Source organism: Cimex lectularius, unplaced genomic scaffold (assembly GCF_000648675.2).
Source record: "Cimex lectularius strain Harlan isolate CLEC.00 unplaced genomic scaffold, Clec_2.1 scaffold198, whole genome shotgun sequence".
NCBI lineage: Eukaryota > Metazoa > Arthropoda > Insecta > Hemiptera > Cimicidae > Cimex > Cimex lectularius.
Genome location: NW_019392853.1, coordinates 323,407 through 349,724, shown reverse-complemented (window position 1 = coordinate 349,724; position 26,318 = coordinate 323,407). Strand labels below are relative to the sequence as shown.

Here is a 26,318-nt window from a genome sequence, read left to right as displayed (position 1 = left end):
GTTTTGTTGAAAATTAGGCAACAATAAAGGAATTCAAAGTATCCTTTCTTAATTTCATATGTTTAAAAAGTCTCGCAGTTAATATTCAAAATCAAATTCAAGTAAAAGATTTATTTTGTGATTTTTTTCGTATTCCCACCCAAGTATCGTGAGGGCTGAAATATCCAAGTTTCTGTAAATGAACAACATTTGTGTATCTTTTCATAGAAACTTGTGACGTTATTCGACAAAAGAGTAGATCGCTTTGTTGGAAATTTGACACCAATATACAAATGCAAAGCATCCTTTTTTATTTTCATCTGTTCAAAAAGTCTCGCAGTACTCAGAATCAATTTCAGGCAAAAGATTAATTTTGGAAATTTTTTCGTATTCCCACCCAAGTATCGTGAGGGCTGAAATATCCAAGTTTCTGTAAATGAACAACATTCATGTATCTTTGCATAGAAACTCGTGACGTTATTCCTCAAACGAGTAGATCGCTTTGTTGGAAATTTGACACCAATATACAAATGCAAAGCATCCTTTTTTATTTTCATCTGTTCAAAAAGTCTCGCAGTACTCAGAATCAATTTCAGGCAAAAGATTAATTTTGGAAATTTTTTCGTATTCTCACCCAAGTATCGTGAAGGATGAAATATCCAAGTTTCTCTAACTGATTAACATTCATTACCTTTGCCTAGAAACATTATTCGTCAAACGAGTAGATCGCTTTGTTGGAACCTTAAAAATAATTAACGAATACAAAGTATATTTTTTAATTTAAAAGAATTTTAATGGCTAACTAAACTTCTAACAAGAACATGTGCAAATTAAAACTAAAATCTAATTAGAGTCCCTAGTTTATGTATCTTTACAAAGATATCTTCAACCATTGCACGTTCTTTCTTTTCAACTAATTATTTTTTTATGTCTAATAGGTGTAAATAATTATATTGTAAATGTTACTTACTTCGTACATTGCTCGTTTTCCTCAAGCGAGCTTCCCTGTCACCTGAAACACGATTAAAAAACTGTTAAGTCATGGTTGAATAACCGATATCAAAGCCAGCGCAAGCGGACAGTTGAGCGTTTTTGAACAAACACGACTCCGCGTAAACTTGAGACATCCGTGGAAAAGGTAAATGAAATTCACCGGTTGGCGTTCATTTTAAACGTCGGGCTACGTTTTATATCCAATCTCGCCGAAGGAAATCCAAGCCTGAGGCGACATGTCAACTTCTCAAAAGAACCAAGAAAATTTAACTTGCCGTCGTATATTGGTTTTTAACTCGAATAAATTAGTTAAGAAAAAAATTCTAATTTGAAAGTTTACTGTTTGAGACAAGTTTTGTTTTAGTATTGAATAAATTATTAAAATGATTAATTTTCCACGTGAACAACAGCCAAAAGTAATCAAGCTATTGTTACCATATATCGGTCTTATCAGGGATTTTGTTCAGTGATTTAATGAATTTTTTTTATCCCAACAAGTAAATTTATTCTATCAGCTTTGGGTTACTTATAGTGTAAACTTAAACCTTTTCCATTTTTCTCTCTTAAAGAATCCGGCGTATTCATCTGCAATCATCTGTAAACGCAAATGTACAATTTTCTGCTGGGAAGACCTCATTTTCCATAAATGATCCCAGGGCCTTGCAATGAATACAAAGACAGCAAACCTACCCATATTTCTGTAGATGGATATTGAATTTTTTATTTGCTGACTACTAACATATAAAAATTTGTCCGGTACAAAACGTTAGCCCACCCTAAATTAGGATATGTGTCATTTTTTAAATTAATTTTTAAAATCATAAACAGATTTTTTGTTATATTTTAAATATATCTTGTTAATTATCAACCAGTAAAGTATTACTCCCTGGAATAGTAAATATTAATTTTAAGTAAGAAAGATAGTAACCTTTAAAACGCTTTTATTAAAAATTAAATAAAATTTATAAAACACTTACAACGATTGACAAAATAATTCTGAACCTCTGCGGTCCATTCTCCAGTACCAGTTAGTATTCGATATGGTAGGTCGTAGAGGCGAAAACATCTTAAGAAAATTTCTTCTTCTCCTTGTTCTTTGTGCGTTTCATCTCTCCTGTGTTCTGGAACGGGCTGCAGCCTTATAAACAGCTTTGACAAATGTTCCCAGATATTTTCAGTTATATTAAACACTGGAGACCCAGTTGGCCATTGATTAAAAAAAAAAGATTTTACCATTTTTTCTGTGTGACTTGTGTGTTACAAGAGCATTGTGCTGCTAGAATACAAATTATTCACTTAGTATTGTTTCTGAGTACCTTGTTAATTGATTTCCTATTAATTCTAGATATAGTATACCGTTCATTTTATCAGAACAAAAATTATATTGAATAGGACTTTCTCTATTCCTACTTCCAGTAGATACGGTCACGGAAGAAATGTTTATGGCTTTCCTTATGAACGTTATTTAGCGGTGGTGTTGTTTCAGTTTCCTCCTCTGGATGTACGTAGCATCATTTATGACCCGCTTTATGTTTTTTATGTTGTCGGACAGCTCTTTGAGCGGTTTTTTAAACTGTCAACCTGGAAACTGATCCTCAAAATTGCTGGTTTTCCCCTGCTGGTTAAGACGGATCGCCTACCAGATATTTTCTTCTTTGTCTAGTCTTCTGAATTATTCAATAATGTAGAAATGACTTTACTACTCTGCTTTTGTTTCTTGATATTTCCGAAATCTACATTGTACGATTTTTCTTACTTAATATTATTGCGCGTTCAGAAAGAGTCAAATAACCGGCACGACCTTTTACCAACGTTTAGATAGTAGCAAAAAGCTGAGTTTTATAACTTGGTACAAAATTGAATTTAGGTACTACTTTTGTTTACAAACAACTGTGCTACCTTTTTGTCCACACCTCAAAGTCAATATTTACTATTATTTCCAGGCATTAAAATTTTATTGGAATTAAGTAACAAGATTCAATTAATTTCTTGCTTCTCTTTTTGATAGATCTGGATGAGATTCTGGAAAAAACGTCGTAAGCTTTTCCTTCCTTCTCCGGAAAAGCTTACGAGGTTTTTATAATCTAAGATTCAATTAAAATTTAACTGGAAAAGTCTTTGATATTTAAAAAAACAATGAAATCACACAATTGTAACTATAGAACCGTACTGAGAGAAATTCATAGGATATCTTTTTGCACGCACCTTATTTACAAGAACACGCTACGGTTCTGGGTCCGAATGGCTTTTTAATTGATAATGGTATGAAAAATGTATTGTAAAGTGATTTGCCCCCTCGTCCGAAATTTTAAGTTCAGAACACCAAAGGCTTTTAAAAAAGGGGTTTTATTTTCTTTGAAACATAATGTTCTATTAGAGAAACTGTTCTATTATTACGTTCTATCAGCGAAGGGGTCTAAGAAATGTATTTTTAATTTTTAATTTTCGCCTAGTTTTCAGGACTTTTTTATACCTTCTTCAGGGCTTGATTTTTGATCAGAAGTATATAACCTTGAATTCTTAGAATTTCACGATATCTCTGAATACCTTTTCACTTTCTTCTTCACCTTTCCAACTACGAAATGACTAGACTAATTTATACAAATATGACAGACAGTAAAAAACGTGTAAATAAAAACTACAATAAAGTGCCGAAAGCTAGGCGAAGATTTAAAATTATATTTCTTAGACCACTTCCCCGATAACAGCTAATAGAACTGTAATATTTAGTGACCGTTATGTAATAATTATTTAGAGATCGTGAGATGTGGTGTGGTGTGACGTAGGTTTAGAAAAACATTTTCTTTATCGTGCCAACGTTTCGATTTTTATTGAGATAATCTTCAGAACCTGGGATTTATAAACGTTGTTTAAATTACACAAATACATATAAGATATGACTATGAATTTATTCAATGTGTACTATATTTGAAATTTTAGGTTCAATCAAAGTATTTGTACTCATTTAAAATGTGTGTTTTTGGGTAGATATGTCCCTGTTGTATGTCTTGTTGAGAGTGGTAGTTAGATATTAAGATGTATAAACAAAAACCCTTAATATCTCACTCTCAACAAAACACACAACAGTGGCACATATACACAGAAAATACACACTTTGAGTGAATACAAATACTTTGATTAAACCTAAAATTTCTGTTTTGTAAATATCATTGTATAAATTCATAGTCATATCTTTTATGTATTTGTATAATTTAAATAATGTTTATAAATCCTAGGTCCTGAACATGATCTCAATAAAGATAGAAACGTTTGCTGCACGATAAAGAAAATGTTTTTCTAAACCTACGTCACACCAGACCACATCTCATGATCTCTAAATAAACTAACATAACATTATCTTTAAATGTAAATGTAAAAAAAGTAACAATATAAAGTAAATGTAAGAATCGTAATAAAATCGTAATAAGAGAAGGTAAGCGTATGAAATTGGAAGAAATTTTCCGCGATATATGTATTTCTTTCTGTGGCCAGAGTAGTTCCTCGTATCAAACTTGGTGATTCAAATTGGATGAGCGTTCTTTCGGGGCGACAGCTAAGCTAAGCTAATAAGAGCTTACGCTCACGTTTTTAATATGCGAGAAATCGATCACAAAAAAGTACGGCAAATGGTCGTGAATATTTTAAAGTCAATTGGACTTGCTCAAATCTGAAAACTTCCGCTGTCCCTATTCGGGAGCCAAGTTGAGTAAAAATATTTTTTTAAACTAACATAATTTGTTTATTTATTTATCGAAAAAATTTTAAATTCATTTTGGGACATAACAAGAGAAGATTGTTGTGTCTGAAGTCAGTGAAACTCGCCGGATGAATGACGTGCGTCTAATGATTGGGTAATGAAGAAGACGACAAAAAACACTGGATTATATTTGGTGCAGTTACAGTCAGCTGGAGGCAAATTATTCATTTCTTAACTCGCGACACCCAACGGGTAGTTGGACGTCAAGCCCTCCTGTATGACAGGAATTACTTTACTTTTCACTTTTTAAATGTTTAAAATGTCATTATTTTCGCTTATTCAGCTAAGGTACCCAAGTTTCTGTAAATGGACAACTTTCAAGTATCATCATACAATGCAGAAACCACCTATTATTCAATGAAATAGACCTTTTTGTTAGAACTTAGAAAGCAATTAACACATACAAAGTATCTCTTGATGTTTCCTAACAAGTTTCTAACTGAAGTTGACACGTTGATTGCAAATCTGTAATTGGAAATATACCTGATATTTTATTTTGTAGAGATTGCACTTAAATAGATTCTCCAGTGAATGTTTTAATTGTTTCGCATGTAAGTATAAACATTTCTACGTTCCTCTTAAAGATAGATAAAAGAATCCGCGTATATTCTTTGGTAACGACCATTAAAACGTGATTATCTTTATACAAACATCACCCGTTAACCACTGACCTTACATTAAAAAAAAAAATTTTCTCTGGCACTTTAAAAGTAATTAAAAAATAAATGTCTATTTTTATTTTATTGATTTTATGCAGGATTTATTTGAATTTTGAAAGAGATTTTTAACAAATACATAGCATTTTTTAACATTTGTCTTTTTTAACAAGACATCAATTCATCCAAACAATTTTGGAAAAAAAACTTCTTATTTTGTCTTGAAAGTAATGGCTAACGATCATTTTCTTGAAACTTTAAAATCAAATTTAAATAACAAGTTTAATTTTTTTCTTCTTAACGAATCTGTCACCCAAGTATCGACACAGCAGGTGCTCAAGATTCTATATAAAGGACAGTATTTATGTATGTTAATACAGAAACCCCAGTCATTAATACATATGAAAATAGGACGTTTTCTTGAAAATTAGCATGCAATAAACGTAGTAATTAATGATTAATTGGGGATCGTGAGATGCGATCTTCTCTCACGAACTCCAAATAATCATTACTTAACAGTCATGAAATACTACACACACACACACACACACACACACGTAGTAATTAATATTTTTTTCTTATTAATGAATCTCTCTTCAAGAATCGAAATAGCTAAGAGCCCAGGTTTATGTAAATGGAAAATATTTATGTATCTTTATACAGAAACTGCTGCCATTCTCATGAAAATAGAACGTTTTGTCGAAATTTAAAAAGCAATAAACATTTTAATTAATTTTTTTTCTTACTAATGTGAATCACTCCCAAGGATCAAAATATAAAAGATACCCAAATTTCTGTAAATGGATCTCTCTTTATTCACTAACCCGTTATTAATCTGAATGAAAACAGACGTTTAACTTGAAACTTAGAATGCAATCAACTGATACTAAGTCTCGCACATAGCGAGCCGTCAGCCAAATTTTGCGTCTAGTCCAGAAGTAGTATAGTACACAAGCACACTTAGAGGCGAACATATCCAATTATCTGTACATGACAATATAGGGGATAGTTTCTTTAGGAAAGTCGCACTTGGTTCACTTGGACTTATTCTTGAATTCTTCTTGCTTCTCAAAAGTAAGTACGACAGCGGCTTTACCTACAGAGTTTCTGTAGGAAGTCGAGTTGTATTCTTTTGGTGGCGACTGCCATTGAAATGCGATCAGTTTCGCTTTTTCACTATATTTCACTTTTGTATTTTTCAACAGAACCCAGTCTTATTCAAAGAATTAAAGCCGTTTTGGTAGCCCTTTAACATTAATTAACAAATAAAAAGTCTCTGTTTTGAATTTTGGGATATTTACGATTCTTGGACCCAAGTATCGATACCCAAGTTCTGTAAATTAATAACTTTCAAGTATCTTTATTCAGTACCCCTGTTATTAATCTTCATGGAAATAGATCATTTTGTTCAAACTTAAAATGTAATCAACTTCTCGCATATAGCGTGCCGTACAAACAAAACTTTGGCTTGGGTTGAAGTTGGTAACTCCTTGTTGTTGAAGATGATGGGAAAACTGTCTTTACAATTTAATGTACACTGGGTAGATTTTACTATTTTTTCTGCCTTGTCCTACACTTTTTGCACTAGTTTATGTTGAGCTAGACCTTTAGATGGAGGTTTCTTGGATAGGATTGAATGCTAGACCGATCAATTTAAAAGCGTTTTAAATTTATATTCTAACAAGAACTCAGTGCAATTTTTATTCAATTCTTAAATATCAAACTGCGATGTATACATCGCGATTTATTTACCAATGTACCTCAGGTAGAAAGGTAGGACAAAACAGCAGTGAATACAAAGACTTAAAATATTATTTTCCTTTTGTGGAGTTCATAACTATAATTGAATTTCAAAGTTTTTCTCTTTCCATTCCATTAAATGAACGCGTTGTTGATTGTTTCACTGAAATGTAAACACATGTTTTATTTAATTAAAATTCAACAGACAAGCTTTTATCTGTTTAAATAAACGGACTTGACCGACGAAACGTCAAAAAATCAATTCTGATTCAATACATCCCAACAGAAAAATTTTCCTCCCGATCTAAACTGATTTGTTTTTACCTGGGCGGATTCTCATTTTCTTTAAAGGACGAAGAAAAAAAAAGGCTAGGTTGATCGCCGGAGTGAAAAACCGATTCTTTCAGTATAAAACCGTAAATAAATCGAAGCGAAGATGCCGGTAACAAGATCAGTCAAGGCGGATGCTTACAATCTGATCAAACCGACTTCCTTGACTTCGTTTTCAGACACCTTAATATCTTGTCCCTCAGATTCAAATACCAATATTGGATTTTACCTGTTTTTGACAAATTTAATTTTTGAGTGGGATAAATATTTGCATGTTTAACAAGAAAAGATCCATTTTTGGGGGTGTGTCTTGTTACTCCAATATGTCCTGGTCCATGGGGTGAAAGTGGAACTAAAGGGTTTCAAAGACTGCACTTACAAATCCTGTTTTCCGCGTGTAAATGCACATCTTGTTGTTAAATAGACAAAAAGTCTTTTATTTATTTATGAAATATTATTTACTCACAAAATCCAGTCGCATTTCTGTCAGCACAGTTTACTCTTAGAAGTTAATGTTAGTATTTTTCTTATTAATACTGCCTGAGAATTGTTTGCACTTAAAACGCTCAATAAAACTTTGCGACTAAGGATTTTTGATCTTCACTATTTATGTCAGAGTTTACGAAGAAGTTGTACTAAATTTTACCTGTTTACTAAAAAAAAGTCAGTATCTTGCTAAAAGTTTTATCTAAGTTCGAAAAGTACGGGCATATTACAAGCCTTCTACTAAATCGTTTGTTTGTAGTAGTTGTTTATAATAACTAGCTGATTAATTAATTAATGCACACTGCAGTTTGTTTAGCTGCTTATTGAGTCTGGTTTTAAGTGTGCACCAGCGAATTTGTATGGAGTCAAAGCAAAAAAGTAAATATCAACTAAAATACTTAGCTTCGAAAACCGTTAAGTGAATTAATTTTCGATATTTTAATTTTAATATAACACAGTTTTATTAAACTGGTTTCTTCGTAAGGATGTTTTTTTTATTTCTGTCTTATTATGTTACCCCCATTTCCAACCCAGTCCTTAGAACTGTTTACTTCTCAGTACAATGGAAATTATCAATAAATTATACAATGGAAACCCATTTTCAAACCTGAAAAACTCCAGCATTTTTCGTCGCTTCTCAGCTTGCTGCCGTTACTTAGAAAAATCTTCGAAAAACCTATTATGAAACACTTACATTTAATCTTTGAAAGCTTCAGTGTTCAGGCAACATCACTTTACCATTTAACAGTGCTACAGGATGGTAGCCATCATCTCACCCTTCCTTGAGAGGAAGAAAAAGCTCGAGTACTTTACTAAACGTCAGGAAGCTCTTGATCGAATGTAGAACAGGATCGGTCTGGAAATCAAGGATATCCTTTTGTCCGATAGGCACTTTGAACATCAAAACTTCCTTCTACTACATCCACACTACCATGTCCTGGAAGGCAGCAACTTTGATCCCATTCTCTTTCCAGTATGCACTTCAAACATCCCTATGAATCCCGTACATTACTCCTCAGATGTGCAAACCTCCATACTATTTCAAATCCAGACTTAATAGACAGTTTCAGAAACTTCCAGGACCAAGTCTCCTGTTTGAAAGAATGGTTCAAGAAGAGAAGAATCAGAATCAATGAAACCAAAGTCCAGAAAAACCTCGACCCTTCGTCGTATTCAATTTGCATATCAGTCAATCTACTACAAGTTCCTCCCTCAGCAATGAATTCCATCTACCATTTGAGATTTTACAACTACAAAAGACTTACTTTGAACCCCCACACTCGGCTAAAAATAATAGAACTTATCAGACTATACAAACTACTCAAAAAACGATAGAAACTGTCACTACAAAAACACTGCATCTGCACACCATCACAACACCAATCTGGGAGTTTGGAACTGAACTGTGGTGTTCAACCAAGCATTCGAACTCGAAAGATTCCAGTCGCTCTAATCCAAAATCCTTCATATCCAATGGATAATAATCCACACAAACCTTCAAATCCCATTTGTCCTCAAAATTACAAGAAGTCCATACAGAAACGCCTCCATAAAACCCTGGACATTCATCCCAACCACTTAATGATATTGATGATTGAATGCTAGGAAGCTGGGTTTCTGCAATCCTCAAGCCCTTCAGCCTTATTGTACTTTTACTAATTCCTTAATTCAGTTCAATCGACTTGATTCTTCTCTTAAGAAATATTAGCTCACTGACTGCCATTGCTGTAATTGTTTCCTTGGGTTTTCTTGATATCCTAGGTTATGTCTTCTTTGAGGGTTTGCACAACCTAAAAATGGGGTCATCATATGTCCTGCCAGGTAGCATCCTTGATCCTACTCGCTTTCCAGTTTGCACTTCAAACATCCCTATGAAACCAGTACATTACTCCTCAGAAGTGCAGACCACCATATCGTTTCAAATCCAGACCTAATAGTCACTTGCAGAAACTTCCAGGGCCAAGTCTCCTGTTTGAAAGAATGTTCAAGAAGAGAAGCATCAGACTCAGTGAAACCAAAGTCCATCCCTCCCCTCATCACCATGTTTCGAAGGTCTCAGATGCCAATGGCCAGTATATAGGCGAACTCTTCCCGACTATGCTTCTATGCTTAAAGTGCTAATAGCCGTGCGATTTCCTCCATAGTGAAAGAAGCGTGTTTAATGGATTACCTACTGAAAAAAAATTTTTTATTTAGATTTGAACGTAAATCGACACTGTACACATGTACGAAATTTTAAATTTATCAGGCAAACTCTGAAACCTATATATTATAATTTCAATCTGTCACTTTTTCGGGTGTACTTATATCTTAATAAAAATCGTTCTCGATTGTTCTAAATTGATTTTCAATATACAATTCCAAACCGCTCGAGCTAATTGAAAGTTTATTTTATTCAATAAATACCGAGAACTTCACCACTTTACTTTAACAGATTTTTAATTTAGATATGCAAAAATATTCAGAAAAAAGTGGCCATATTGACATTTGAATAACAAGATATTTTTTTCAATTTAATTACCTTCCCCTTTAAAGTATAATTTATTTATTCAGATCCTGTAATATTGGTGAAGAGAGAGGCGTTGAAAGTAATTTAATTTCTTTATAAATTTTGTAGATATTATGGATAGTTTCTGGTTATAGCCAACCATCTTCTTCTTTGCCGTTCTATTCTTTTAACTTTAACCAAAAATACATTACCTATTTTCATTTACTTCATTTGGATGTGTTGGAACTAATCAGACCCATGTGGTTTTTACTTGTTGTATTTATTGGGTTGTCCGGAAAATAATGCAGGATTTTGGTATTAAACAAAAAAAAAGAAACTAGTTACTTTAAAGCAATGTTCTTTAATCAAAATAATTNCATACAAATGAGTAATCCTGTAAACGTAAACAGAATATTTTATATAGATTTTTTTTAATGAAAACTTAAAATCCTGCATTATTTTCCGGACAACCCAATAAAAGATCGATTTTTGGAGCATCTGCCTCCCCTCAGCCTTGAATTTCTCAAATAAACAGGTTTACATATTATTGTACAAAACAACGTCTTTTTACAGTTAAAAAATATAACAAAACATAAATAAATAGGTAGGTTAGCAATATGAAAAATTATGTGTTACTGGATCAGAAACTAGGTGGGCGACCCCACAATTCTTAACATAATTTTTTATATTAAAAACATAATTTAATTATATTTTATAGATATTTAACGTCATGGGTCTGATTAGTTCCAACACATCCCAAATGAACTAAATTTAAAAAAAATATATGAACTATTTTTCTACTATTTGTTGACATCTTTAAAATAATTTTGTAATTCCGACCTCCCAGAACTTTTCAGGCTTTTGATCCTCAATCCTCACTCATACTGCCTAAGAATACTCGACAATCCTTAGAGTGATTGGGGAAGAACTCTCTCCACTCGCTAATAAATTACATACTTCCCTATAGTATTCCGAATTCCTTGGTGTTTCTACTTCGACACTATAAATTACTTTCACTCAGCACATTGACAAAAATAAAAACTGTATCTCTTTCATCCGTTTCATTCAAACCAATAAAACAGACATAAAACACATATCACATTTCATTCGTGGCCAAGTTATCGATATTACTCGGGTGCGATGATTCTGGCCCCTCCATTTTCTCTAATACATTCCTTCAGATAAATAATATAAAGACAAATATAAGCACAAACAAATCCTTATTTCTTTTTTCTTTATTTTATTTTTATTTTATTTATTTACAGTCCAAACAGATCAGGTACCCAAGCATAGGACAGTCAAGCAACACAACAAAACAATCATTATGATATAAAATACTTAAAAAGGATATAAAAATAATAACAGTACAAATAACAGCAAAGAAGCGCTTACACTTTTAACGAAAAATCAATATTATAAATAGATTAATAAATAACACAACAAAAGTAATAAATAAACCCTCAATTACATTTTAAAGCACGTTTAATTTTTTTTTTAAAGATCTGAAGAGACGAGAAGAAGGGGTCCGCGTATTTATTTTGTTTATTTTGTTTTTCCTCTTTTTCTTTATATATCCAGCATTGGTGTTAAAATGTTGAACTCAATGTGCGGAATAAATAAACCTCAAGACTGATGCTGTCAATTTTTTTTAACAAGTAACATTTTAACCCCAACCCAGAATATAAATACACAACGATCTATATACAGTTTAAAACATTTACGACCCTGATTTAATTTTTTTCCAACTTAAACATAAAACAATATTTTCTCATGTTTGAAAGACCGTTGGGATATTCGATCAATTAGTTCTCAGACATGTGAAAGGAAAAGTACTCAATTATGAAGACGGGAACCGATGAATAAAACATTAAAATCATGCTGCAAATAGCGCAAACATGACGTTGCCCACATGCGGAGGCCAGTCAACACCCTTATAGCCCCTTTTAAATTTTGTGGTCTATGTTATGAGCTACAAAATGTTGGGACAACATTTTTATGTTCACGCAAATTATATTTTTAAATATTAAAAATTTAATTTTTTTAATACGATAACATGATTTGCTTTTATTTTTGCAATAATCATTGCCCCTTATTTAATATGCGATTCACGACCAAATAATTAAAGTAAACAGCCATGATATCCAGAGCAATAAAAATAAGTTTTTACAGCTGGAAAACACAACAAAACATGTGCTTGCAAGTATTCAGATTATCTCTGTTTATAATCCAACGTAAAAAAAATTAACTTTGTTTTGTCTATAAACCAGATTTGATTCATATAGAACTATTAGAAGTTTGAAAATTTTTGAGGTTATTCTCAAAAGAATGGAAGCGAAACGTTTACATTTTTGTATGTTTATTGTCATCTTCCACCGGTTGAACCACTGTTCAGGGGATGTGACATGGGTCTGATTGAGCTAACAAGATCTTCATGAAAGTAAAAGATGGCGGAATCATCCGCAAGGTGGTAAGGATAGTGTCAGAAAGGGTAGGAATGTCTGCGGTGTGTACAGCGTTTAGAGGATGGATAAGATACTTCATTTTGGTGCCCCTGCATCTGTGCGATAGCCGGTTGATTTAGACGGCCACTGATGACTTGAAAGTATCTGTCGATTGTTAAGATTTTAAAATCAGATAGTACGTAAAAGGTAAGACTCGTGTTAGGCTTTCAGAATGCCAGTTACCTGATCGAAGGCTTGTTTCACATCTGAATACACCGGAATAGCACTTCTTCTGCTCAAGAGCGGTAGCGTTGTGTCTACAACGCGATGGTACCGCTGAATAGTGGAATGAAAACGTCTCTACCCCGGAATGAAGGATGGGGAGAATGCGTTTAGGCAGAAGTTTTTCTAGTATTTTGTCCATTATGGCAACCGACGAATTGGACGGTAGGGTGATGGAAGGGTAAGAAGCTTTTTACGCTTTTGACATTCAGATTTCCATTGGGATGAGAAGTATGTTTTTCTAAGGACGGAATAGTAAAGGTAGGTAAGGAAAACTTTAGCTTTTTTAGGTAGATGCCGAAGGATTTTTGAAGTGATCAGTTCGAAACCAGAAGCTTTTTTTAGTAGTATATGGTTTATGAAAAGAATATTTTTAGTTAAGTTGAGGTTTGATTTTCTGTTTACGATAATCTGTAGATCGGCATAATTATTTATTGCTTATGATGATTTTTACAACTATACAAATACATTTCGAAGGTATTTCATGTATTAAATAAAGGTTTGGTAGATGAGGGATAGTAAAAACCGAGACCTTCTCTGATTGTTTCTAATGGTTTTAATTGTTTTTTATTCTTTTGTACGATGGAATTATAATTTCTGCGAGCGGAGGAATTAATTTAAAGTTGATTTTTCCTCTTGAAGAAACATTTGGTAGTGTTTAATCCAAATAATTTATTTATATTGTCATTTAGAAATTGTCAAGTACATTGACTTAACGAATTATCCGAGGTGTTTAGAAAAGTCGCTCCACGACTTTTCACCCAGACGGTCCGCCGACCCCCGATTTGAAATTCATTCTGCCAAAATTTCCCTCCCGTTTATTTAGGGCTCACCTCCCGATTTTCTTCTTCAAACGGGCCGGAATCGAGCGCCGGGAAAGGTTGTTCGGTGAACGGGGTGGAAATTAATCTCAGAACTTTATTTATTCACCATCTTCAATTTCGGATTATAATTTGTACAACCGTCAAATACGGACATTTTGATGTGATGAGGGGGGAACGATCTTGTTAAATTTGAAGGATTTAACCGACAAGGAAAAAAGAAAACTCTAGAATCGAAAAGGATAGGCAGAAAAGCTCCGAGGTCTTTTAACAATGCCAGTTCTGAAGGGGTGTTCAGATAGGATTAGTCAGTCACATTGTTTCCTGTTTCCATTAACTTAAAGATTGACAATTTTTTCCTCTTCCTAATCCCCTTTTTATCCCAGAAGGTACTTAAAGGATCATCCGCCAAGCCATTGTTTATAATGTTTAATTTGTTAATATTTTTATACCTAGAATCTAGGCTGAAATAATTAATATTGTCAATTATGACAGCTAAATAAGTATGGACTAGCAATAATGTTTAATTTGTAAATAGTTTTGACCATAAAAAGATACATAAAAATAAAACAGTTACAGCTTTTTTAATGTGTACATAAAACATCAAACAGGCCATCACGCTGTTTCAAGAAGTTACCTAAAAGTTGACCAAGTATATGTTAGCTGACAATAACACACTAACATAACAGGAACTTTTTTTAAATATTACGAATTTATTTGTAGCCTGGACATACCAAAATACATGTTAAAAATATGTAAATATGAAAACGTATATGTTTTTTCCCGATCGAAGCAACCCTACAGCTAGCACTGGTGGCACATATGGAGGATATATGTTAAGAAAAGAGTTAAGATGGATCGAGAGTATGGATTTTTTGGAAGACTGAACAGATCAGTTGGTTGACAAAAGGAATTTTGAGGTAGTTGTGGATAGTGAAGTTAGTAACGCAGTAAAGAAGCTTTAACAATTTGTATTTGGCCTTTGACCGGTTTGGTTCGATGCGCTGGGTAATGGATGGGCTGGAACTTCACAATTTCACTTCTTATGTCCAGAGTGGTATTGTCTTATATAGAGTCAGTTCAGTCCTAAGAGTCTTCGAAGTGGTTTAAGTCTTTGTTAGATTATTGCCTCTCTGTGTGAGTCTTCTTTGTGTCTTTAGCTTTCTATCTATGTATAATCTTACGTATCTGACTTAAGTGGAAATCGGTAGCTTTTTTGCTGACGTACTTTCGAGAGGAAGACTGTTTCTTCAATGTATATGTAAACTGGATATTTTCGTTCTCTCAGAACACCTCAAAGTTTCTTGGATGTTGGAGGTTGTTTGGACAGGATGTATAAGAAACAAACCTAAATTATAAGCAAACCGAGGTTTCTTGTAAATGGATAACATTCATGTATCTTTACACACAAACTTCTCGCAATAAAGTTTAAGAAAGTAGAGTTTAGTTGGAAAATTGACACACAAATAAAGGAATACAAAGTATTCTTATTTAATTTTACCTTTTCTATCGAGTCTTTAACCTATGTTTATACTTAGAGGCAACCATCTCAATTATGTGTAAATGGACATGAACCTGATATTTTCTTGAGAGAAAACCTTACTTTAGAAGACATTCGTGAATGATACTTCCATTTCGCAAGTTATATTTTCGGCTGTTCTACTTCCGTAAAAGATAGATAAAAGTTGTCCACTTTTAGTGACGATTGTCATTAAAATGTGATCAATGTCGCTTCTTCACGGTTTATGTTTTTATATCTTCAAACACAAACCGGCGGACCGCCGTGCCTAGTGGTTAGGGCGTACGACTCGTATTGCAACGCTAGCTATCCTGGGTTAGAATCCCGGCCTAGCCCATGGATTGCTAATTGTTAATAATACGGAGAAAGTGTTGTAAAGTAGATTGACCACTCATCCGCAAAACGGGTTTTAGAACTCTGTTTTGAATTTGGTTGTCTTTACGATTCTTGCACCAAGTATGAAGAGAGCTACCCAGCTTTCACTTATCTTCACAGAGAAATAACTCCAATAATATTCAAGTAGGCATATTTTTTGGTTGGAAATTTAAAGAGCAATTAGTCGATACTTCACGTGCCGCAAAAGCAAGATTTTTGTATCTGCAGACAACATAGCCACCTTAGGAATAAGAAATTCAATAATTGAAATTTTTTCAGAAATTAGGAAGGTTGTTCTAATAATTATGGCTGAAAAAGTAAATGGATGGTAGTCTCGCCTCGAAATAAAGAAGGAAACATGCCAATTTTATGACATCTTTTAAGCGGTTGGGCGGTTTACATAATTCAGGGTGCAAATCAACATTGAAACCTGGTTAGCTCTCAAATAAGAGGAATGTTCATGGCAGGGCAACTGAGCACGTTTTATCCTGTTATTAAAACAGTACTTCTGTCTAAATTCACCAAATTAAGCTCGATAAATCCTTTGTTCCACTGGTTGTATGCTAAGGGTCCAAAACTGGGACACTTTAAGTTGCAGACTAGCAGGCTCCGTGAACTTAGATAGGTGAATTTTTGGTTCATTATTTATACAAGAGGTATGGCGACAGGGACTCTCTGAAGTTATTGCTAAAAAGATTAGATAGGATTCGGGTTAGGAGACAAAATTGTGTTATCATTCGCGTAGGTGGTAATTATGGTATTTGGATGTATGTAAAGGCGAGTCTCAGTTTAAATGTTTTAGAGGATAGAAACCAAGAATGCTCCCTTGTGGGACGTCGGTCTGTATCAGTCTGATTTCTAAGTACTCGTTGCCGAACCTCACGCTGAAAAAGTCATAAGTTAAATAGTATTCTAGGATAAGGTAATGAGTAAGACGTCTAGGTGTCGGACTTAACAAATGCCTGGCTTAACCAGGAACGCTCACAAACAACTAACTCTTTTCTCAAGACCTTAGGAAATATTTAAGAATGTCGTAAACTTTACGATCATATTCTCTCTATATTATTTTTTCATCAACCGAGCATGCTTGTATAAATGTCCTCTTTTGTTTGATTGATGGTTCGCTGTGTTAAGACTTATATCGTCACACGACTTAAATAAACATCGGGCTAATTGAAAATGAATGTAATCGGATTCTAAAGAGTAAATACTACTCTTTGTTGAATTAACTGCAGTGTTTTAATTGAAATGATTGTTAATTAGAGCATTAAATGTTTACCTAAATAAATTAATTTTAACAAGAAAGACCAGAAAGCATTCGGATAGGCCATAAACATAGATGAAATATATATTCTATATTTTATAAACCGTTAATCTAATACCACAATCTTGGGGAAGTTTAATATGTGTATTGTATTTTTGAAATACGAATTCTAGTTTAACAATGTCTATATTTTACTGATATGTTATATACGTTTTATTTTAAACAATTTTTTTAATTAATCAAAACTAGTCATGATAACCATGTTGGAACAAATGTATTCGACTAACAATGGTAACTTCATTATTTTTATTTGAAAGCTCGTAACGAGTTAATTTTTGAAAGGGTAAAATGACCAATTGCATAATGTCTCAATTAATTCCTCAAGACTTACGTAATATCGAAAAGGAAAACTTCAAGTGTAAATGTCACTCGACGTTATTCGTCAAAAGGGCAAATAACCAAATAATTCCCGTTTAAATACATTTAAACTCGTTATTATAAATTGTAATTGAATGGACACTGTCAACACGAACTACATTTAAATGTTATTTATTCGTCTGTTTTATTTTTGTTTATATGTTTTGTTATAGATAGAAATACTTCATTTTACAATTTTGAGCACATCTTGAAATATATAATTAAAAGTATATACAACATGGAATTAAATCCGTCTGTCGTCGGAGAATGTTGTACATTGAAAAATTAAACATAAAACTCTGGATATATATGCATTAATTGTAGAACATAAAAATAATAGAAATAAATACATAGAAAAGTAATGACCTTTTCGTCCAAATCATTAACTTTTTTTATAATTATGGTATATAATGAAAGAAAGGTGTATGCGAAACTAAAAATTAAATTCCTGGACCAAATAGAGGATTGGAATGCCATTCAACAGCTCAATGATTTGGGCTCTTGAGAGAGAGAATGACCCGAGGTGTAATAGATGAATTTCTAAAATCGAACACTCAGCTAGGAAGTGAAGAACTGTCTCAATTGACCGCGAGTTGCACAGAGAACAGATTCCATCCCTCCCTCTTATCCAAAGAGAAGAGTTCAAATGGAGAACCACGCAACGAAGGTTTAGAAGCCAACGCAACTCAGATAGGTTAAGACAGACGAAATTTCATTCTTTTAATTAAATAAACAGAAAGAGATAGGTCTTTAAACAGCATGAAATTAGCTGAGGATTGAGCACAGGGCATGCATTTCGTTCTATGATGCTCTTTTATTGCCGACAACAAAGCTAAACAGAGATCTGGCCATTTATCAAGGTTATTAAGGGTTGGGCTGGTAAGGGAGAGTTTATGGAATAGATATGGCGAATGTACATACCAGGAAGTCTTCGACCGTAATTTTTAACGCTATTATTTTTACAAGCCTGGAATCTGAAAGATTACGGTTTTAAGAATGAATGAGAAGTGAAGCATTAAGGTGTATAATAAGTATAATGGGTCTGACGATGTTTCTAAGTAAATCATGTAATTAGGGGTTGGAGTTGGTAATGCAAATAATTTACGGACAAAATATCTTAGAACTTTTTCTATTGAATCAAATAGTTGATAGCCCCATAACCGTAACATAGAATCGAACAGCACACTGAGTTGAATACTTGATACTTGACTTTTAATGGAATGACCTCTTGAGTAATTAAGAAGGACCACGTCTTGTTAATGATACTTTTTTCTTCAAATGATTCGACCACTGCTATCTAGGGGAGAGAAGAACACCAATAGTCCGAAGACTTAAGTCTACCACCTCTCCTGAACACCATAACCTTAGACTTTTTGAGGTTATGGTGATCACAGTTGGTCACAATAAGCTTCCAATAGCTTTATATTCTTTTATAGACCATGCGTAGGATCAGCCATAATAACTATGTCGTCCGCGTAAAGAATAATTTTTATTGTAATGTTGCCTATTCTCACACCACACTCAAGAACAAATGGAAGGTCGTCAAGGAACAGAGCGAACAGATGGGACTTAGCAGTCACCCTTGCCTAACCCCACAACGAACTATAATGTATTCTGAGAGCCACAATTGTTCCATTCTCTTCCACGAACCCCCGTCGCCGACTCAGATAAAAGCGATTTCAATATAGCTAATATGGATGGCAAACCCAAGTTGTTAAGTTTCAAAAGGAGACCTCGACAACGCTATCAAAGGCCGCTTTCAGATCCACAAAATAGCAATAAATTTTTTGTTTAAGGGTGGTTTGACAGTATAAAGATGTAATCTATTGTCGAGTAACTCTTTCGCAAACCCTTCTGAAACTCGCTCAAAGAATTTTTTACTGCAAAGGACTCAATATGCTTTGTTATTATAGTTTATATGTTGTTATGTTATGTGCTTAAAATAGTAATATTCTCAAAAGAATAAAAAGGAAGAAATGTGTGGTGGTCAAAACAGGGCGAAATTTTAACAAACGATTTCAAAAACGCACTTTTAAACAGATAATCTAGGAACTCATAGTAGTTACTCAAAAACCTACGAATAACACATCTGATACTATGTTAAATTTATTGATCTCAATCAGACTTATTCGTGCAACATTCACTTGTATAGCTTCCTAATTGTTAAAGCCAGATAATGTGTAATAAGATCAACGAAGTTCATACTTACTAGATACTTTTCTCTTGTGAATAATTCGCCTTTTGTATTTTATAAAAGCAACCGAAGTGAGAACTTTTTTCTGCCCGAATTTTACGCTTTGGAACGACAGAGAAGTGCGTGCCCTTTGTTAACCGACGTTTGTTTGTTATACTTCAATAAAGGTTCCCTCTCAAGGAGTGATATAATTGTTTTTTTAACCAGCGAGAAATACCCTGGGCCCTGTGCTCGAATAAGATCGCAGTCCTTGGGCAATTTGGCACTTTTGGATATTTGCGTTTTGAAGTTTTGGTCACTTTTAATTTCTTGTTTAAATTTTTTAGTAGGAGTTTCGAGATTTGTTGCATAGAATGATATTTGCCAGTTTATTATTATTTTATTTTTTCTTGAAAATTTCGTGGCTTTACTAAAATTTGTTGAATAACAGATAAAGCTAATGGATCTTAATGTTCACCTAAAGAGATTTAAGAGCTAAGCCGAATAGTTAGGATGGAGTATCTACCAGGTGGAAATGTCTTTATGAATTCCAAGTTTTATAGGATCATCTAGAATTTAATCTTTTTAAAAAGATTAAACAACACACTCACTTCTCCACCATTTATCTTTTCTATAAAACTATATAATCCTAATTGAACCGATTTGTCCAACTAGTTACAATTTCACCTGTTGAAAAGAAAGAATCTATCTGGGATTTAATATTTCCGAAATGATTTTAATATTTTAACAAGATCAAGTTGTAACTTTAGCCTATTGTTCATCAGTTTAAATGACAACGACACGTATTAGGCATGATCAAAGTTTCTGTTCATGGTACATCAGCAATTAGTATGTTGATTTTTTTTAAATCAGCATATACTGAAATACTTTTTTTATTAGACAAGAATATCATGCTTCTACGGTCAAAAAAGTTCTATATAGTTTAAGCGAAAGGTTTAGACAAAGTCGTATTGATCATATTTTTGTCGTATTGTTTTGTATTACAGGAACTTCAAACTTAGACTAGGAAAACGTAACTTTTCAAGATGTCTAATTATTAAAACATTTGACCACAGGAAGGTACTTAAACGTTGATTGTTTTACATTATTAATAATTATTCCAATTAATTTATGGCACTTAAAAGTTGACGTAGTAAAGTATCCATTCTAAATTTTATCTGTTTATTTTTCAGTCTCAAATTTAGCGTCTAAATAACTTTTTTGGCTTAACTGCTACGAAAAACATTAAAAATATTAGACTTTTTAGGATCAAATTCTTCTAAATTTACTTTTCTTGTGTAAAACCGTCTTGTTAAACTGCAAAATTGAAGACCTAAATTCTACCTAGTAAGTTATGAAAATTATGTAAGTTCTATTTCTCTCGATAAAAGTGCACTACAATATAGACAAAAATTCAGGAAAACAGACTTTTTCTCTGCTGCAAAAATGTAAATTCATGTAATCCTGTAAATACAGTACATATTGTTGTTTATATGTACCTTGTACTTATTTGGATAAAAACCCAGGTGACGTTTACTCTGTCTCTCTAATAAATAGCACAAATCTAGCCTAACAGACTTTTTAAAAATGTAAATTTCAAACTTTTTATAACATCCAGTTTTTTTTTTTTAATTAACCAACCAATGCTGACACTCAGTGTGAGGGATCAAGGGGCAAGGAACTCTCGAAGCCATTGTTGATTAAGGGATACGTGGCAGGTTCTCGGGTTGGGAATGTGTAGAGAGGTCTAGGAGCTAGGGTAGGATTGATTGAGAGATTGGTGTGAAACTTTTGGAATCGGGAACGGATCAGTTCGCCGACAAAAGATATGTTGAGGTCGTTGTGGATAGTGTGGTTAATGAAGTAATAGTAAGGAGCTTTGGCGATTTGTGGACTTTTGATTGAAAGGATTGAATGCTGTTCTACTCCCTATGTCCAAAGTGGTCGCAGTAAAGTCTTGTATAAGGTAGATTAGTGTTGGCAGTTCTTACTGACTCCTTATTACCTTATCCTGAAATCCTATCATACTGGCTGTTGCTTCAGAATGAGGTGTGGCAACGAGTTCTCGGAAGTCATAGGTACAAGCCAGCGTCTCACAAGGGAACATTGTTGTCCTCATCCTTTATATCACTTAACGCCGACCTACCTATACATTCCAATACCATCATCACCACCTACGAGGACAAAAGCGCAATTTTGTCCTTTAACTCGAAACCTATCCGGGCTACATCCGACATCCCAGAAGACCTTGGAGTAAAGTGAACAGGCGCAGAAGTATACAGTGTATCTAGGTCTGATTAACTTGTAGAATCCAAGATTAAGTACACATATTTGCTTAGTGGTCATAATTGACCATATTAATTATTTCAATTAATTATTCTTTTTATCTAAGGTTTTTGGTTGAGATGAAAAGAATAATTAATTGGAATAATTAAGTACACAATTGAGCTCATTTCGTTCGACTTAAGTAACCTAAAGTAACATCTATTAAGTAATGTACCCATGTATTCTGATAAGACCACTACAATATTAACAAGTTTAAATCTTCGACTTTATATATGTTTTTGGCGGACTAAGTTAGGGTAGAACAAACAGAACTTTAAAGGCAAGACTAACTTCAGTAATAAAATCCATCAGGCTTTTAAACGAGCTCCTCAGGATACTGACGTTTTTTAAAACCGATTTTATTATCGTACGGGAAACTATAAGTTGTACATATATGAAAGCGTTTCACTGTAATGTCCAACATAACTGAAACAATTTCTTCCTAAACCCATCACAGTTACAATATGAAAATTAAGAAAAGAGACAAATAAAATAACGCAGAATTTTTGGGCTGGTTTGCATCAAGGGAAGAGAGTATAATGTTGGGGATAATGGGCTACATCGAGTGCAATTGGGATTGGATTCAACCAATCAAAATTGAAATAAACTTAATGAAAACGTTTTGATGTTTTTTGTCCTGGTAAAACACGTCGTTGTCCATCGCGATTGTGAAACGACAATTAAAATTTAAACTTTATCGGTGATGGTGGAAGCAAAAAAAAAGAGATTGATTTAGCCAGGTTGCCTTCAATAGAGTATGCAGAAGTACAACAGTAGTAATTACCAACGCTAGTAGGTTTTATTCTTTTAAGAATGAAAAAAAAATTTAAAAAACTATTCCCGAACAATAAAGAATATTTTCTTTATATGTTTAATTATTAAATTATTTCCCCTTGAAATTTTTTTTCATACATCCAGTTTATCAAATGTTTAACATATAAACTAAGAAAAATTCCTATGCTAAACAGATTGACAGATCATATTATTTTTTCTAAAGATTTAGGTTTTGAATTTCATTTAAAAACAGTTTATTGAAAGATTAAATATAAACCCTACAATAAAAAGACCAACACAAGGGTAATTTACCCCTTTTAATATCATCGCATTTCCTTTTTCATTTATTATTTAAAACATCTTTACGACACAGGAACAGTAGCTACAGTGAAAAATCATTGAGACGTGAATAAAAGAGGGATTTACGAATTCATTGGGCACAAGGAAAATTGAATTAAATAATTCAAAGAAGTATCTGGTACAATTCTAGAAGAAATAAAAGATCCCGTGGTTTTCAGAATTTATCAAGACTTCAAAAACTAATCGATATAAAGACACAATTAATTTTGTAAATATGAATAAGACCTGGACCTATTTCGTCACCTGGACGAAATAATCTTTAGTCGACTTAAAATTTGAGACATACCGAGAGTAAACGATTAGAACTGAATCGTATGACTATTTATACAAAAATGTACATTTTACAATATGTATGTACTTCCTTTGAAGGTTTGCTTAAATCTTGTCACATTTTTTAAGATTAAGATAAAAAGGGTTGATCTTCATTTTTATACATGATTGTAAAACGCGGTAGGATTGTAGGCTTAATATTATTTCATCAACATTGTTCAAATTAAAATCAAGTTTTGGCGAATTTTACTATAATGTAGTTAATTTTTATCTTACCAAGTAGAACAAATGTATAATTTTTTATGAGTATGGTATCTTAATATTACGTAAGTTTTGCATGACGTCACACAGAGAACAAAAAGTTCCAAATTTATGAAACAAGGTCGATATTATTTGGTTTTTAAGGGCAACAAAGCAAGAAAGGTTACTTGAAATTAAATTTGAGTTTAAACGTAAAAAGTAAATTGTACAACAGATTTTTGACAAACTAAGCAGATTTTATCGTTTTTTGGGTTGTATGCTGCTTTCTAATGCGAGAAAAACCCATGTTTACATATTTATACAGAATTGAGCTTACAGTAGCTACAATTAAACAGTCCTTAATTTTACTCTAATAAATGGAACAACGAGCCCAAAGATTCTCAAGCACAATTCTCAAATCGGATGGCATTCCTACTCCCTCTATTCTAGGAATGACACCCTTCAATTATTAGGACACATTTAACGTTTCCCTACAAATAATAGTCCAAACCTAGTATTGTCAGTTCTTAGTAGGATGCTGATGATACGCGAAAGCTTCCCTGCCGGTTCCACCCACCTACGCTGCCACACTTTTAACCATGTATTTTTAGTGTCAGAGAATCGCGGTGGTTAGACCTTTTTAGTTAGTTCTTTGTTGTTGGTAAGCTTTGGCTTGAAAATTTTGAATAAAAATTTTTTTATTGACTTTTCTAAGTGACATTACATCTTGAGCTTTTTCTTTAAGATAACTGAAATTTCTGGGATAAAAATTAGAAGGATGAGATTTTCATAATTTACTACTACCTTAAGAGACTTAATAATGTTGTTTTCGGATAATGTAATATCTACAGACCTTGAAAAAAAGGCTGAATTTTATGTATTTTATCTTTGTAAAAGAAGACTCAAGAATAGGAAAATATATAAAATCGTCTAGAAGATTTTTTTTATCTGGCAAACAATGAATTATGGTACATTGCAGTAAAAATTGAAAAACATAAATCGTAAAAAGCAGTAACACCCAGTTCAAACCAGTACTACTACCTTTGTATTTTGGTATAAACCTACTAAAAACATACAAATTCGCGGGTTAAAGAATTATTTGTACATGACGAAAAAGCTTTTACCGAAAAACCACAGGTGTAAAGTGGTAAATTGAACAAAAAGTTACGTAGTAAACCACAAGGCTTACGTTGTCCTAACCCCTCGCTAAACATAATTATGTGGTCCTCTGGACTCGTATTTGATACATGTTAACGCAATGTTGGAATAAACTTTTAATTTTTTATCCATTAAGCGTAATCGGATGTTTTTAATGGTATCAAAGAATTTTTGATTATCGTTGCCTTGTATGGTTTCCGTATCAGTCTTGTTATTTTGTGGAGTTTAATCTATCTTGAAACTTTTTATTAAACACCTTGTGTATATTGGTTTTAGCTTGTTTTTCGTTTAACTGGAAAAAAACAAGCAAAATTTAGATCCTCGCTCCGTCAGATGGTTGGTGAAGTTAAGGGGCGAGTTGCTTAACCTGAACTACAAACCGTACCAAGCTTCTGAACGAGAAGAATGCCGTCTTTGTAACCTGAAAACAAGGGAGGACATTTTCCATTTTATAGCGGTTTGCCCTATTCTTTCTGAATATAGAACATTATTCTTCGGGTGCAGTGTACTTACAAGAAAAGAATTTTTAAGTTTGTTGGATGGATCCAATTGGGCTGCATTGGTGGAATTCACCAAGGCAGCCTGGATATACAGGAAATATTATATTGACTGATAACATTATTTTTACTCTATCTATTATTCGACGTTATTATTATTTTTTAGTTCTGTTTTATTCTTATATGTAAACGTATTTCCCTTCTTACTTTTATTCTTGTTTATCCTTATTTCGTTTACTTAATCTATTTTTACTAGGGTTTATGGCATTTAACTAATTCATTATATTAGTTTCTATTTAATTATTTACGTTATTTCGGGAAATTTGTACTTTTGTTAACCATTTACGATAATTTATAATCAGAGAGGTTTATATTATTTTGCAGTGTATAAAATTCGTTATTTATTTTATTTATATATTATTTTTATTATTATTATGATTATCATTATTCTCACTACCTACCGGCAGACGGAGAATCCATGCCGTATTGTTTATTTTTTATTGGGTACATTTATGTTCACTTTATTATAATATTGCTTATAAATTTAATATATTAAATTGGTTTTAGAGGTGATTATTATTCCAAGCCCCTGTCGGATTGGTTGGCCCTCTGTAACTTGCATCCCTTCTCTGTCCGTTTAAGATAGATCTCTACCTGTTTCATTTTAAAACTTTTGAATGGAACAATTGACTGTTCATCAGTGCTAAGTAAAGTTGGAGTCCCCACAAGAAATACCCGGTTGGCTATGTTATTTCACATTCCCAACCATACAAATAATTATGGCAGAAATTTATGTCTTAGCAGGATATTACAAATTGCTGATTCATTAAAGATTGATCCATTTTGGACCAGCCTTTCTTCTCTCAGAACAAAAATGAATCGGAACGTGTTGATACGAGTGAACAGTTATAAGTTTTTTCCTCACAAGCCACAGTTTACTTTATTATTTAATCATTATTATTATGTATTATTA

At 33.0% G+C, this 26,318-nt stretch overlaps 1 protein-coding gene across 5 annotated transcripts in view; it reads right to left on the bottom strand.

Moving 5' to 3' along the window:
- LOC112127582 overlaps window positions 1-26,318 on the bottom strand; it is a 39,127-nt gene that overhangs the window by 6,515 nt on the left and 6,294 nt on the right. For 2 of the 5 annotated variants that reach the window (XM_024228719.1, XM_024228720.1), the window contains exon 2: window positions 950-991. In XM_024228719.1, coding sequence (XP_024084487.1) covers window positions 950-991 — 42 coding nt within the window. Of the gene's footprint in view, window positions 1-949; window positions 992-1,949; window positions 2,823-26,318 lie in introns of those variants that run through there. The other 3 variants (XM_024228717.1, XM_024228716.1, XM_024228718.1) reach the window with 3 other exon arrangements.